This window comes from Natrix helvetica, assembly GCF_964273705.1.
Source record: "Natrix helvetica genome assembly, chromosome: 4".
NCBI lineage: Eukaryota > Metazoa > Chordata > Lepidosauria > Squamata > Natricidae > Natrix > Natrix helvetica.
This window is the reverse complement of record NC_138550.1, coordinates 154,652,508-154,666,586: the sequence shown is the minus strand read 5'-3', so window position 1 is coordinate 154,666,586 and position 14,079 is coordinate 154,652,508. Positions and strand designations below refer to the sequence as shown.

Genomic DNA, 14,079 nt, shown 5'->3' with positions numbered 1-14,079 from the left:
CAAAGGAGCCCCCCCCCACTCCAACCACGCCCACGTCAACTACCGAAGCCATCCTCCGCTGGCATCAATGCCCATGCCAGCCGCCTCAGCCTCTCCCCACTAGTCCAGTCTATAACGTCCATAAGCAAGGGGAGAGCAACTGGGATTGTACCACGGCGTGGGCAAAGAGTCCCGCCGCCGCCCACACCCACGCCAGTAGCTGAAGACGCTCTCCATTCTCCGCCAATCCACCCTGTTCCACTCACAACATTCCGGCTACAGGGCAGGAAATCGCAGCACAAGGGTACCCCCGAGGACCCAGGAGGTTTCAATAGCTGGACCTGGGACCGATGATGAAGTAGGGTACCCCCTGCATACCCCGAGGAAGGAAAAAACCATCTCCCCAAAGTTCTCCTCAAACACGGCAGGACACCATCTTGAGCACGTGCAAAACACCAAGAAGATTACACATGGTGAACACATCATGAGGCACTTGGCAACAGGCCATTATTGCAGGTTGCCAAGCACCCAGATTGTAATTAGGTGACCACAGGAGCTTTGCAACAGCCCTAAGTTCAAACACCGGGATAATTTCAAATGGTCGCTGAAGGAATGGTCACTAAGCAAGAGCTACTTATATGAGAAACAAGCATCATGCATGGAGATTCTCAATCATCCAGGACATGGCTGTCCCAAAGGTGCTTTTTTCCAAAAGACAACTGGACTTGCCTGGTTTTTTTCTATGAAAACATTTCGCTTCTCATCCAAAAACCTGAATAACAACTGAAGAAGCTTCTTGGATAAGAAGTGAAACAATTTCAAAGAAAAAAACCAAGAAAGTTTAGTTGCCTTTTGGAACAGCATCTTTGGGATAAGCATCAGAGCAGACGTTTCTTAGGCAACATTTGGCTTTCGTTGGGATATCTGTTTGAAGCCTGATGTTCTCTTAATCAATTCGACAAATTGGTTTTTAAATAATTAATTTATTGAAACTTAATTGATAAGCACACGGATATGGAGTGTGTCAGTAGCATTTTCACTCCTAATGTGGAGAAATGCATCTTTTAAGAGGCCTTATTACACCATATAAAGAAAGACATTTCTTCAGACTTGTATTATTCATATGCCAATTAATATAAACTAGTAGCTTAATTGGTTGAATCAAAAAGTTTATTCTTTTTAAAATGAGGTATATAGGCCTTGATCTAGTGTTATTTCAACTAAACGCTGGGTATTTAATAATTTTTTTCAAGTTAAAATGTTTGGAATTATTGGTGTGTGGTTCTCTGAACAATTTTAGGTTTGTCAGTATTAATTGATTTCCAAACTGTTCTATAATTTCTTCATAGAAAGAATTTTAAATCAGAGGAAATAGTCTTCAGAAATATTAATATATATTAGCATAACTTTTATCTTCTGTTAGTGGAAAATGGGGAAAAAAGACTTGGTATACAAAATGGGGAAAAACATGGAAAAATGATCTGGTATACAATAGTAATTTTTTGCACAACCTAAATCTGTGATTCTTCAAAAACAAACATAAGCACGGTTAGATGTTAATTATATTTTTGCCTTAAGTATAGTAGCTTTGAAAGCATTAATGCAGCCTCTTTTTCACCCTCTGATATCATTCAAAACTTGACTTACACTACGAAAAACAGACTGTATTTGTTATTCAATCTTCAAAACAGTAGAGTCTTTCACCCTCTTGCAGAGACCAAAAAAATCCAAACAACAGAAGTGAATTATCATCTTCGTTTAAAGTTTAGCTTTTCAATTATATTGGAACATTTCTTTCTAATGCGCTATATAATAAAATATGGAGTATGCTCTTGCGAAGGGTTTTCGTAAAGTATATTACTTAACATATGATTACAATTTTTGGTTTAAGAAATAATAGTTTTATTCAACCCCCAGGTCAGAGTACAGGCCTAATGTTTGTCTGTCTGTCTGTCTGTCTCTCTCTCTCTGTCTCTCTCTGTCTCTCTCTCTGTCTCTCTCTCTCTCTCTCAGTCACTTCATTCTCCCCCCCCCCCGTGAGTGCATCCTCCCCAATTTAGTAACTACTCTGTAAGATAAGAGAAGTGTGCAAATAAAACATCGAGCAATAAGCTTTGTAGTGCAAACCATTCAGACTGAATCTGCATTGCTTTAGATCTGTATCCAAGATTCCATTGCATCATAGTGCCTCTTTCTTAATATTTGTTTTTTAACCCATTATGAATGTCTTTTTAAATAAAAGGAGTGGTAGAGAAAGTCTAATCATTATGAGAATTCTTTTTTTTTTAAAGCTGTTCTAACATTATCGTGGTTGCCATCAAGAGGCATTTGTCTTTATCAACTTTCCTTTCCTTCCATTCAGTTGTGTCTGATTCTTGGAGTCTGCCCGGACTGCCGGCCCTGTAGTTTTCTTAGGAAAGTTCTCAGAAGTGGTTGGTCATTGCCTCCTTCCTAGGGCTGAGAGAGAAGGACTGGCCCAAGGTCACTCAGTTGGCTTCCTACTAAAAGCGGGACTAGGATTCACAGTCCCCTCGTTTCTAACCTGATGCCTTCACCACTACACCAAACTGGGTCTCTTCCCAATTATATAAGATCATTAAAGAGATCAGGAAAATTTTGTGATCTAAAATTGTACACCTACATATAAAATGTAGCTGGAGTGGTGAACCATGTTAAGTCAACTATAAGGGCTGATTTAAGGGCATTTAATCCATGAAAACACCCCCCCCCCTTTTTTTTTTTTTTACAATTAACACCAATAATTGTTGGCTGGGGTGGAAAGGCTGATGGGAGCTAAAGCAGAGTAGCCATGAGTTATGACACCGGGTAATACGCCGTAGCTTCCCTCGTTTTTCTTTTCTTTTGTTGAAGTTTTGTAGTGACTTCCACATTCAGGCACAGGCGACGCTTTGGAGCTTCTCAGTAAGGATCATCTTTCTCAGTTCCGAACATCTGTTTTGCAGTGAAACTAATAATGATGTTGGCTTCTGAACACTTAAAACCACAGAAGGTGCCAAGTGAAGAGCTAGCGTAATGTGTGTTCTGTTCCAAAGGGTATTAGTAATCACTTCAAAAGCAAATGTGGGCACCTCACCCTTTGTGGTTCTTCCAGTCCGTTACTATGGGAGACGTTTTGGTTATTCAAGGAAAAGGACGTTGCTTGAGAAGCTGAAGAATGAACACAGCCAATGCATTGTATCCCAACAATATGAAGAGCCCATAGAGCACCCCTTAGCCAGAGAGAATTACGGATCTGGCTATCCATATTGTTCTGAGCTAGGCTTCCCCAGCAGCACAAAGCCGGGTCCCCATCCCGGATCTGGCTATCCATATTGTTCTGAGCTAGGCTTCCCCAGCAGCACAAAGCTGGGTCCCCATCCCGATAAACCCCTTTTATTTAATTTACAGTGAATTCCTCTCCAGCAAAGTCCCGGCCCACAGTCTTTCACAATTACTGACCTTTATCAGACGTGGAGAGTAGCCAGGCCGATATCTTTCAGACGCCGCAATACTTGGCAAGAATGCAGGAATGAACTCATTGTCTCCTACAAACTCCACTCCCTTTTTGCTCCCCCTTTATTCCCTATGGGAGGGGCCATTTACCATCCACCTGTGGCCTTACTCCCAAGTCGATCCTTGTTTCTTAGCTATTCCCTTCATCTGGCAACTCTGCATACTCACACTGGGAACAGGCTCCAGCTGTTCATCTGCCTCACTGATGTCTGACTCCGAAGGCAGCTGATAACTGTCAGACGGCCCTGACCCCATCTCTGCCTCCGCTGCAGAGCCCTCATCAGAGCCTTCCCCAGACTCCAGGACTGACCCATGCTCTTTCCCAACTTCCTCACTGTCTGCATCTGCTGGCAGGCCACAACACATATTGTAAAATTAGGTGCTAAAATTCGAGGCATTAGCAAAGTATATTTGAGAGTGGGAAATGAAGGGAGAACAGTGAAAAGTACAGGTAGCACAGATGAAGCCAGAATTTCCATTGCTAAGTCAAGTTCTTAAGTGTTGCTAAGTGAGTTGGGTCTGGTTTTATGATATATATTTTTTGCCATGGTTGTTAAGCAAACTGTTCCAGGTGTTGAATGAATCATGCCATTGGAGCAGAACTGTTTCCCCCATTATCCTTGCTTGTTAGAAATTGGCTAGGAAGGTTGAAATGGCAGTCGCATGACCGAGGGACATTGCAGTCATCGTACATACATGCAGGTTGCCAAGAGCCAAAGTTTGATCACGTGACCATCGGGATGCTGTGATATTTATAAGTGCGGTGTCATAAATCACTTTTTCTAGTGCCGTTGTAACTTTGAACAGTGGGTGGTTGTAAATCAAGGACTATCTGTAGCCAAGAAGTTTGTTCCCCTTTATCATGGGTGCGATTGGTTTAACAGTGATTACCGCTCTGATGCTAACTCAGTCTTCACCAGAACAATCACATTTATATTACTGGGACCATACTTTCAGAATCCCAGTAATTAAGTTCAAATATTAGAAGAAGGGTAAAAGGTCCCTGCCTTAAAGATTAACTCTTATTTGTTCCAAACCCTAAATTTGCTTGCCAGCAAATTTTCAAAGCTAGCATTTATCACTATTAACTAAAATAATAATTACTAATGCCTCATTTAAATGAGGTTGCCTGTTATTCTATTCTATTCTACATACTGTTATTGTATTTCTACTATTTTCCTCTCTTTTATTATATTTCATAGCAAGGTCACAAAAATAAACTGAATACAAGCATACAGGTAAACAAGTGAAACAAACAATGAAATTCTGGAAACAGTTCATGAACTACCAAACACCCAGAGCTAAAAAGAACATACATGGAGAGTTAGTTTTAGTAGTGGTATCTGGAAAAAAAAATCTGCTGGCAAGTGAATTCAGGATCTGGAATTAATAAGAGAGTTTGTGTGTTTTATAGCAACTGCCTTTCATCTTCCTTTCTAATATTTGTGTTGAGCTTAATGAAATTGCAGAGATACTACTTGAGCATTTCTGATTTCTCATAACTTGGTGGGCATAAGACGTTTAGGCATGTGAGGATTTTAATTCCATGCTTTTGATTTTGAAACTTTGCCTATTTTCTTTTTCCTGAGGTAACCCCCCCCCCCCAAATCTCAGAAATTTATCTTCTAATAGATATAGAAGATGTTTATGGTTCTGTTTTTAGGCCTATATTTTGTTTAAGTTTGTTTGCGGATATAGGCAGGCTTTCTTTGAATAAATCTATGTATTCACAGTAGCAACCTTTTTTTTTTTAAATGCACAAGATATTTCTGAGAGGCAAAAGAAAAAGGGACTGCAAATATTTCTCCGACAACTTGAATTTCAGCTAAAAAATTTAACAGACCTTTGAGCATTTGACATTGTATATCTACTTGGTTTTTCCTTTCTGGTATACTCCATTACATTCCTGTTTGGACAGCCTGAAAAAATTCATTTTGTACTTTTGTATCTGGTTCTATACTTGTGTTTTGCAACGAGCCTAAAATCTGGTATGGTTTATCGTGCCTCAGATGTGTGCACCCAAATCACCAGTGAGGACAGCTTTGTAATTAAAACGTAAGCCTGTAATGTAGAAGCTGTAATTATGTGGTCAGAGGCTTGACTGGGAATAGAACAAGGCAAGAAATTCCGCACATTATAGAAACGGCAACATGAAGAAACAATATCCATGGGATGCCCAGGGAGAATTGCTAATCTAATCTACGCTAACCCCATAGCAAAAACATTACCATCCCTGGTCACCGTGGAGCAAAATCTTGCTGCAAAGGTCCCCGTACTTATCAGAAATGAGAGCAAATTCTGAAATCTAGAGAGGGGTGGCAAAAGAGGAATACAATGATGGAAAAGGCCCCAAATTGCATGCCTTCTTCAAAAGCCTTGGAGGACATTCCTGGAGCCCTCCAGAAGTTGTTACCAAAGTTTCGATGTAATAGAAAAAAAGAAACTGATTTGGTATTTAAGTATATTAAATACAGCTTGGCTTGTAGTCAAGAAGTGTAGTGGTAGAGATAAGCATATTCAGGAGTCGGCTCTTAAATCTTTCCAGGTTGAAGTTTAAGAACATCTTATCCCCATAATCCCTGCTGCAACTGACCTTTATATTACTAGGCGATAATAATAGTCCAAAGTTTTAGGATTTGGGATACAATTGAATCATTGCAGAGTTTACCAAATAACTCAGTTATCTCTTTCTGTAGACTGCAACTTTATGGAGTATAAGAAATAGCAGCTGTATATATCTTTCTCTCCACAGCCTCTTCCCCCATTCATGTTTTACACTCCAAGGAGCAAAGTAACATTAATATTGAGACTTCTATCCCATCTCCTTTTTACATGTTACAGTAGACACGTAACATGTTATATAGTAGAAATGATTTGTTACTCATCTATTCATCTTGTGTGTTTTGGGTGTTCCTTTCTATGCTGGCTATTCAGTTACTGCATCATGTTTATTACTTTAATTTAATTTATCCAGCGAATCTTGGTGGTGTGGGTACATATCCTTGCAGAACTTGAATGCTTTTGCTTCAGGTTGCGAGAGAGTTGGTGTGATATCATAGTGAACTGTATAGTCTGGATTTATTGGAATTGTAATTTTTCAGGAAAAAAAACCAAGTTTGTTGCTATTTCTCTTGACACTTCCTATGAGAGGAACTCAGTGAATAAGCCAGGAGGCCTTCATTTGTGGTTTGTTTAGCGCTAAATTAACATCCTTGTTTCTCTTAAGAGGCTAGACTGGCAAATTAGGTTTTGTTTATGACTTATTGAATCGGTCTTCTTCAGGGAGAAAAAGGACAGGGATTCTGATGCAATGGTGAAGAAGCTGCTGACAAAAGTTTATCTAGTTCTTCCTCCAGTTTGGTGGCTTGGACCTGATGGGCACCTTTTACCAGATCGTAAAATGCTTGCTTATTCCCAGTTACAAATAGTGCCAAATTATGGCTTCCTATCATGTTGAAATGGAGACATTATGTTATATTTGGGCTCTTACTGTTTAGTAACTATAGAAAGAACTAGGGGTGAAATTCAGCAGGTTCTGACAGCAGAACCTGTAGTGGAAATTTTGAGTAGTTTGGAGAACCGGCAAATACCACTTCTGGCTGGCCCCAGAGTTCAGTGGGAATGGAGATTTTGCAATATCCCTCCCCCAGACGTGGGGAGGGAATGGAGATTTTGCAGTATCCTTCCCCTGCCACACCCACCAAGCCAGGCCCACAGAACCAGTAGTAAAAAACAAATTGAATTTCACCACTGGAAAGAGCACTGCTAAGAGGGCTTCTATTTGGATGGGGAGACCACCAGGAAGTCTCTACTAGGAGAAACTACCAGGTTTACAAGGTAGATTAGGAAGTCAAGAAGGCAACCCAGAAGAAAACGTTGCTCTTATTGCCAAAAAGCCTAATGACTATACACAAGAATCAAGCTGTGCCTTCCCCATGACATGTCTGTCTCTTGATTAGGCATGTTTTAGAGATAGTTTTAATAACTCTATAATGATGTTTGTATAAATCGATTTTTAAAAATCATTATAAAAATCGATAGAGTGCATTGCAGCAAAAGGTTTGTAATAGTAAAACCATGGATATAAATAAATCTATAGTAAAGATGTTGTTAAAGCTATTGTTGTAGCAGGGAGGGCAGAACTTCCATCTTTTCAATCTTTTCAGTGGTTTTTTTTTTAATGAACCTATCTTCCTTTTTTAACTTCAGGTAAAGAACAGTCTTCCTTGGAGGCGAACATGTTGCCAGCACCTCTGCCTTCTCTGGCTAGTTTTGCTAAAGAGTCCGGCTCTTCCAGGCATGGTGAGCACCATCATCACCACCACCATGAACACAAGAAGAAGAAGAAGAAGCACAAGCACAAACACAAGCACAAACACAAGCACGACAACAAGGAGAAAGAGAAGGAGCCTTTCACTTTCTCCAATAGCCCAGCCAGTGGACGGTCCATTCACTCGCCGTCTTTGTCAGACTGATGCGAAAGATCCTAGGATGGAGGGAGCCTTGGTGGATCTTCAGGATCAAAACCAAGATGCCACAGGAGATCAGAGCTTAGACGAGATCCCAAGTTGCTCTTCTGTTGGTCAAAGGCACAGTGATCACACTCAGGGGGAAAGGAATGAAGGTTTAGGATCTTATCAAAATGTTCCTCCAGCTGCTTGCCTTATATTCTCGTTAATACCTATGTATGTTGAACTTCAAATGGCTGTCATGATGCGAAATAGGAATTAAACGAAAGCCAGACACCCAACCTTCTCAAAAAGCTCTTAATGCTTGGTACAACATTGTAGGACGTAATTTGAGCTTCCTGAAATGTTTATAGAATCCCACCCCCCTTTATTCCTTTATTCCTTAACTGTTTCAACTGCCCCACCGCTTTTTAAACTCTTTGAATGGTTGCTTACTCAAAATATTTCTGTTTTTAATGTTAAGCCTTTTTTAAAAAATGAATTTAACTTGTTTGAACATGGCAACCTTTGACAAGCAAGTCTGTTGGATTGTTTACTTTGGCAGGAAAAAAATTGCTATCTTTACTGCGCTCCCTAATCAGACTCATAACTGAGCAACGGCGTTTAAACAAAAATGACAAAACTGAGAACAGAAGCTCTACCTTAGAATACCGATTAAGGCAGGAGTCTCCAACCTTGGTAACTTTAAGCCTAGCGGACTTCAACTCCCAGAATTCCCCAGCCAGCTTTGCTTTAAGTCAGGGGTGTCCAAACTTGGGAACTTTAAGACTTGTGGACTTCAACTCCCAGAATTCCCCAGCCAGCATGGCTGGCTGGGGAATTCTGGGAGTTGAAGTCCACAGGTCTTAAAGTTCCCAAGTTTGGACACCCCTGCTTTAAGTCCTCCAGGCTTAAAGTTGCCAGGGGTTGGAGACCCCTGGATTAAGGTATCAACATTTAGAATATGGTTGTGGGAGAAACAACAGTGCAAAAAAGTCTAATTTCCAATCAAATTGATGGGAAGTACTCGAACAAAACACTTTTAAATGTATAGCAAATAAAGCCTGCAGCTGCGATTTAAAGAGTTTTATTCATTGTAATAAAAAACACCCACCAGATACTCTCTTGGAAAACTGATTATTGTGTAAAATAGGACTGCTTTTTAACTTTTTTACTCAATTCTATGTAATATTAGTGCTCTTTCGCTCTGTTCCTAATTTTCTAAAATTTGAGTTGTCTTCACGCTAGTCCAGTGGTGTTTTTTTTTCCCCTTTGGGGATTTTTATAATTTTGTCTTTGGTGTTATTTAACATCTGTTTCAATAGACATTGCTGGTCTATAAAAGATGATTAAGTATGGTAGCCAAAAAGATTGTTTTTTTTTTAAAAAAAAATAAGGCCATTCATTAATAATAATAAAAAAAAGTACAATACACTATTGAATATTCTGAATTCTGGTTTTTGTGCACTTAGTTAAGATGAGGAAAAGAAAAATGGGTGCCACCATGGAACCAGGTTTTTTTTCTGTCCTGTTGTTGCTATATTAGGCATGTCATATTGGCACATCTGGGGAAACCCGACTCTAAACCCCCCTCGGGTTTCCCCCTAGTTAAAAGTAAAATGTTCTTTCTCCTGCCCATGTAGTCTGTCACATGGTCCAATCAGGTCACAGTCCAATGGTTGTGTGGCCTAACATCCCACCTTCTTGCACCGGGTTGGAAAGTTCTTGTTTCTCAGAAGAAAGAATTTTATTATGGCTACAATCCCCCAGTTATCTATTTCCTCCTCCCATTCCCACAGCTTGACTCGTGATAGCCCTGAAAGTGCTAAGGGGGAAAATGACTCCAAGGCTGACACTGGAATGAGTGGACTACTATCCTGTCTGTAAATTTCAAATCTAAAGCATCTAGTTGGTTATCCTAGGCATTGACTAGTGGCCAAAGCACACTTTTGATCGCTTCAGTAGAACTCCTCTTACTGTGTTGCAGAGGTGGGTTCCTACCGGTTCGGACCGGTTTGACTGAACCGGTAGCAGTTTGGCGGCCTGGGTCGCTGGAACCAGCAGCGACCCAGGCCTGCCATGCCCCTGAACTGGTTCTCCTACAGGGCCACCATCTTGATTTTCAGTTCTGTGCATGCGCAGAACAATTGTAATTGCACACATTTATTCTTTTTCTTTTTTTAACATTTTGCACATGCACAGACCTATTTTTGTGCAAATGCGCACACGCACCGAACCGGCAGTAATGCCGGGAGCAACCCGCTCCTGCTGTGTTGTATAAGTAAATTTAAATTTTGGATACTCTTAAAAGATTGTTCCAGACTGGAACCTACTTTGGTCATTCATTAAGGCAAATCTCAACCTTGCCTATTTCAAAGCACTCACGTTAGTGATGAAGAATAATTAGGGTGAGAATAGGGATTCCATTTTCTTCCCCTGGTCTCATTGAGGTTACAGCTGCACATGAGGGAACAACACCTTCAAATCCTTAGAAGCTCACAAGCTTTGGATATGTTCTTTATTTAAGATATAAAAACCTCAAAAGAGGCTCATAAAATAAATACAGACCAGATGCTGGCTCATTAGAAGCTTGGCGATGTGATACTCTCCATGACAGTTAGTTATTTTTGCAATCTTTGATATTAAAATACATATATATCGCTGTTCAGCCATCAACCCATGGCACTTTCCTGAGGAGATTTTTTTTTAAAAAATCGAATTAAAATCAAACAATTGCAGTAACCTAAAAAAAGCTGCGTAAAGAGGAAATACAAATAGCAGGTGACATTGAAATAAGGATAATATTGCTCCAGATGATCTTTGGATTATGTACTTATCTGCTTGTCACTCCAGGTGGCAATATCCAGTCACCTTAATCTGGTCGCAGAGACTAAGCAGGATCAGTCCTAGTTAAGACTTCAGTGGGAAGTCTCAAATCTGTAAACTAGTTTAGGGATTACAAAGATGTGTTCATAAGTCACTAATTAATTTAAAGGAGACAGAGCAAAAAGTACATATATAACTGGATGTATGTCTATATGAATTAATGCAATAATTTATGAAAATAGCAGAACTGAATTCTAACCAATTGTGTGTAAAGGACGTGCTGGAAACTGCTATGGAACAAAAATATAGTTCTGGAAGTAAATATGCATGAAAAACTAATGTTAATTCTGTGACTATACCAGATGACTGAGTGGCTAAGACGCTGAGCTTGTCGATCAGAAAGGTTAGCAGTTCGAATCTCTAGTACCACATAACCGAGTGAGCTTCCATTACTTGTCCCAGCTTCTGTCAACCTAGCAGTTCGAAAGTACGTAAAAATGCAAGTAGAAAAATAGAAACCACCTTTGGTGGGAAGGTAACAGCGTTCTGTGTGCCTTCGGCCTTTAGTCATGCTGGCTACCTGACCACGGAGACGTCTTCGGACAGCGCTGGCTCTTCGGCTTTGAAACAGAGATGATCACTGCCCCCTAGAGTCAGGAACGATTAGCACTTATGTGCAAGGGGAACTTTTACCTACACCAGATGAGCAAGGATGTATTGTATCTCAACAATTTTACCAATTCAAAATCAGCTATATTTCAGAGCTGGTAAGAAACGGTTTTACAAGAAGAAAAGGACAATAGTCACTGCATAATTTCCCCAGCCCAAGTCACCGTCAGGTATCAGGAGAATGTAAGACCTCTGAGGATGATCTGAATTGTTGTATAAGTGATCTTCAACATATCCTGGGTTTAAACCATTTAAGACTTCAAAACTACTAAAATGATGCATCATATAACTTTATAAATGGGGCATGTCTTATATTGGCCACAGTCTTCCCAACTCTGGTGAGATATATTCAGGGGTGGATTCTGGTTGCTGCTACTACTGGTTTGCTCAAGGGCACGCACATGCGTGCTTGATGCGCACTATGCTTGCATGCACAGTACTAAAAAAAATGCTTCTGCACATGTGCAGAAGCAAAAAAAAAGATGGTGCCGATGGTTTGGCCTACAGTTCGGGGACGTGGCAGGCCAAGTTACTACTTACTCGGCCAAACCAGTGAAACTGGTAGGAACCCACCTCTGGATATATTGCTACTCAGAAGGGGGAATAGAGTAGAATAGAATTCTTTATTGGCCAACTGATTGAACAGACAAGGAATTTGTCTTTGGTGCATGTGCTCTCAGTGTACATAAACGAAAAGATACATTGGTCAAGAATCATAAGGTACAACAATTAATGATAGTCATAGGGTACAAATAAGCAATCAGATCATACTAGGAAACAATATAAACCATAATGATACAAGCAACAAAGTTACAGCCATGCAGTCATAAGTGGGAGGAGATGGGTGATAGGAAAGATGAGAAGATGAATAGTAATAGTAATGCAGACTTAGTAAATAGTTTGACAGTGTTGAGGGAATTATTTTAGCAGAGTGAATAAACTGTTCTTGTGTCTAGTTGTTCTGGTGTGCAGTTCTCTATAGCGTTGTTTTGAGGGTAGGATTAGTAGTAATAATGTCCAAATTGGCATCTTTCTGTATAATTTTATGCAAATCTCTGTTTCTTACTCCTCCCTTTTCAGTATTTTTCCCTCTTGTGCAGAAAGTCCTATTTCTAGGCAAACAGATGAATTCACCTTGTTCTGTACAAGTTCTTTTAACATTTGGATCAAAAGCTTACGGGAATGCTTATCAAATCATCAGAAGAGACTGATTAGAAGAGGGCAGCTAATATTCAAAGCGATCTTGAGATGCTGGGAAGCAGGATGAAAGTAATGGAGCAAGAAAAACAGGATACTGTAAAATTCATTATTTAGGCAAAATAAAACAAATGCATAGATGCATGATAGGAGATTCTTGGATTTTTTAAAAAAGGTATGTGGAAAAGATCTTGGAATTCTAGCTATTCTCGTTGACTATGAGTCATCAGCATGGCATGGCTGCTAAGAGCAATAAATAAAATATTTCCAAATGTCAAGGCAGAAACCAATAGTTCTCTGTGTTCTATACTGGTGAGACTCCAGTTTGTGTACTATATAAAATTTTTGGTTCCGCATTTCATCAACAAGGTAGAGACTCGAACAACTGCGAGAAAATCAAAATGACCAAGATGGAAACAAGGTTCTCTTGAGGAGAGACTGGATATGCTTAATAAAGATAGTCCTTGGCTTATGACCACAATTGGGACTAGAACTTCTGACCTTTAAAATCTGGTTGCTACATGATTTTTACCATTTCTGCTGTGATTGTTAAGCTTATTCCATGGTCATTAAGCAAACCTAACATTCCCATTGACTTCGCTTGTCAGAAGCCCTCTGAGAAGGTCACAAATGGTGATTAAATGGCCCTGGCACAGCCATCGTAAATACATATACGCCAACTGCCAAGCAGCCAAATGTTGATCACAGGACCAGGGACTTTGCGATGGTCATATGGGCGAGGACCAGGGGTGGGTTCCTGCCAGTTCTAACCTCTTCTATAGAAGAGGTTCCACAAATCTACAGTGCCGTTTAGAACCGGTTCCAGCTCCCTCCCCCGCCCCTTCAAGATGAAGAGCGAGAGGAGGAATTCTGGGAGTTGAAGTCCACAAGTCTTAAAGCTGTCAAGTGTGAACACCCTGGGGTTTTTTTTCTAAAGTGATAGGGGTGCAAGGGTCTTTTAACTTGACAGCTTTAAGACTTGCGTGCTTCAAATGCCAGAGTTTCTGAGCCAACATTTTGGTTGCTAAGCAAGAGCGTTGTTAAGTGAGTTTCACCACATTTTACAAGTTGGCCACCCCCACCTAGTCACATGGCCGGCAAGCCACTCCCACCCGGTCACATGGCTGGCAAGCCACTCCCACAAAGCAGGCCACACCTACAGAAGAGGTTCTAAAAAAATTTGAAACCCACCACTGGTGAGGACCAGTCATAAACTTCAGTGGAGTAACTTTGAAGAGCCACTAAATGAATGATGGTACGTTGAGGATCACCTATACAGTAATACTTTCCAGATATCTCAAGAGTTGTCATACAGAAGGAAATCAAAACTGGTTCCCTGCTGCTGTTTCAAAGGGTAGATATGGATTAATGGATTTATGCTACAAGAAGGCATTTTTAATTGATTGAAGGAAAAATTCCTGATAAGATTATTGTGACCGTGGAACCA

The 14,079-nt window shown here is 40.3% G+C and overlaps 1 protein-coding gene across 1 annotated transcript in view; it reads left to right on the top strand.

Annotated features, from left to right (window-relative positions):
- The window catches only part of TAF2 (TATA-box binding protein associated factor 2), a gene marked incomplete at its 5' end in the record, with an annotated part of 87,036 nt that extends 77,661 nt beyond the window's left edge, over positions 1-9,375 (top strand). The window contains 2 exons of the mRNA XM_081953231.1: positions 7,702-8,697; positions 8,842-9,375. Coding sequence (XP_081809357.1) covers positions 7,702-7,967 — 266 coding nt within the window. The 3' untranslated portion in view covers positions 7,968-8,697; positions 8,842-9,375. The remainder of the gene's footprint in view (positions 1-7,701; positions 8,698-8,841) is intronic.
- Positions 9,376-14,079: the final 4,704 nt, after the last annotated feature.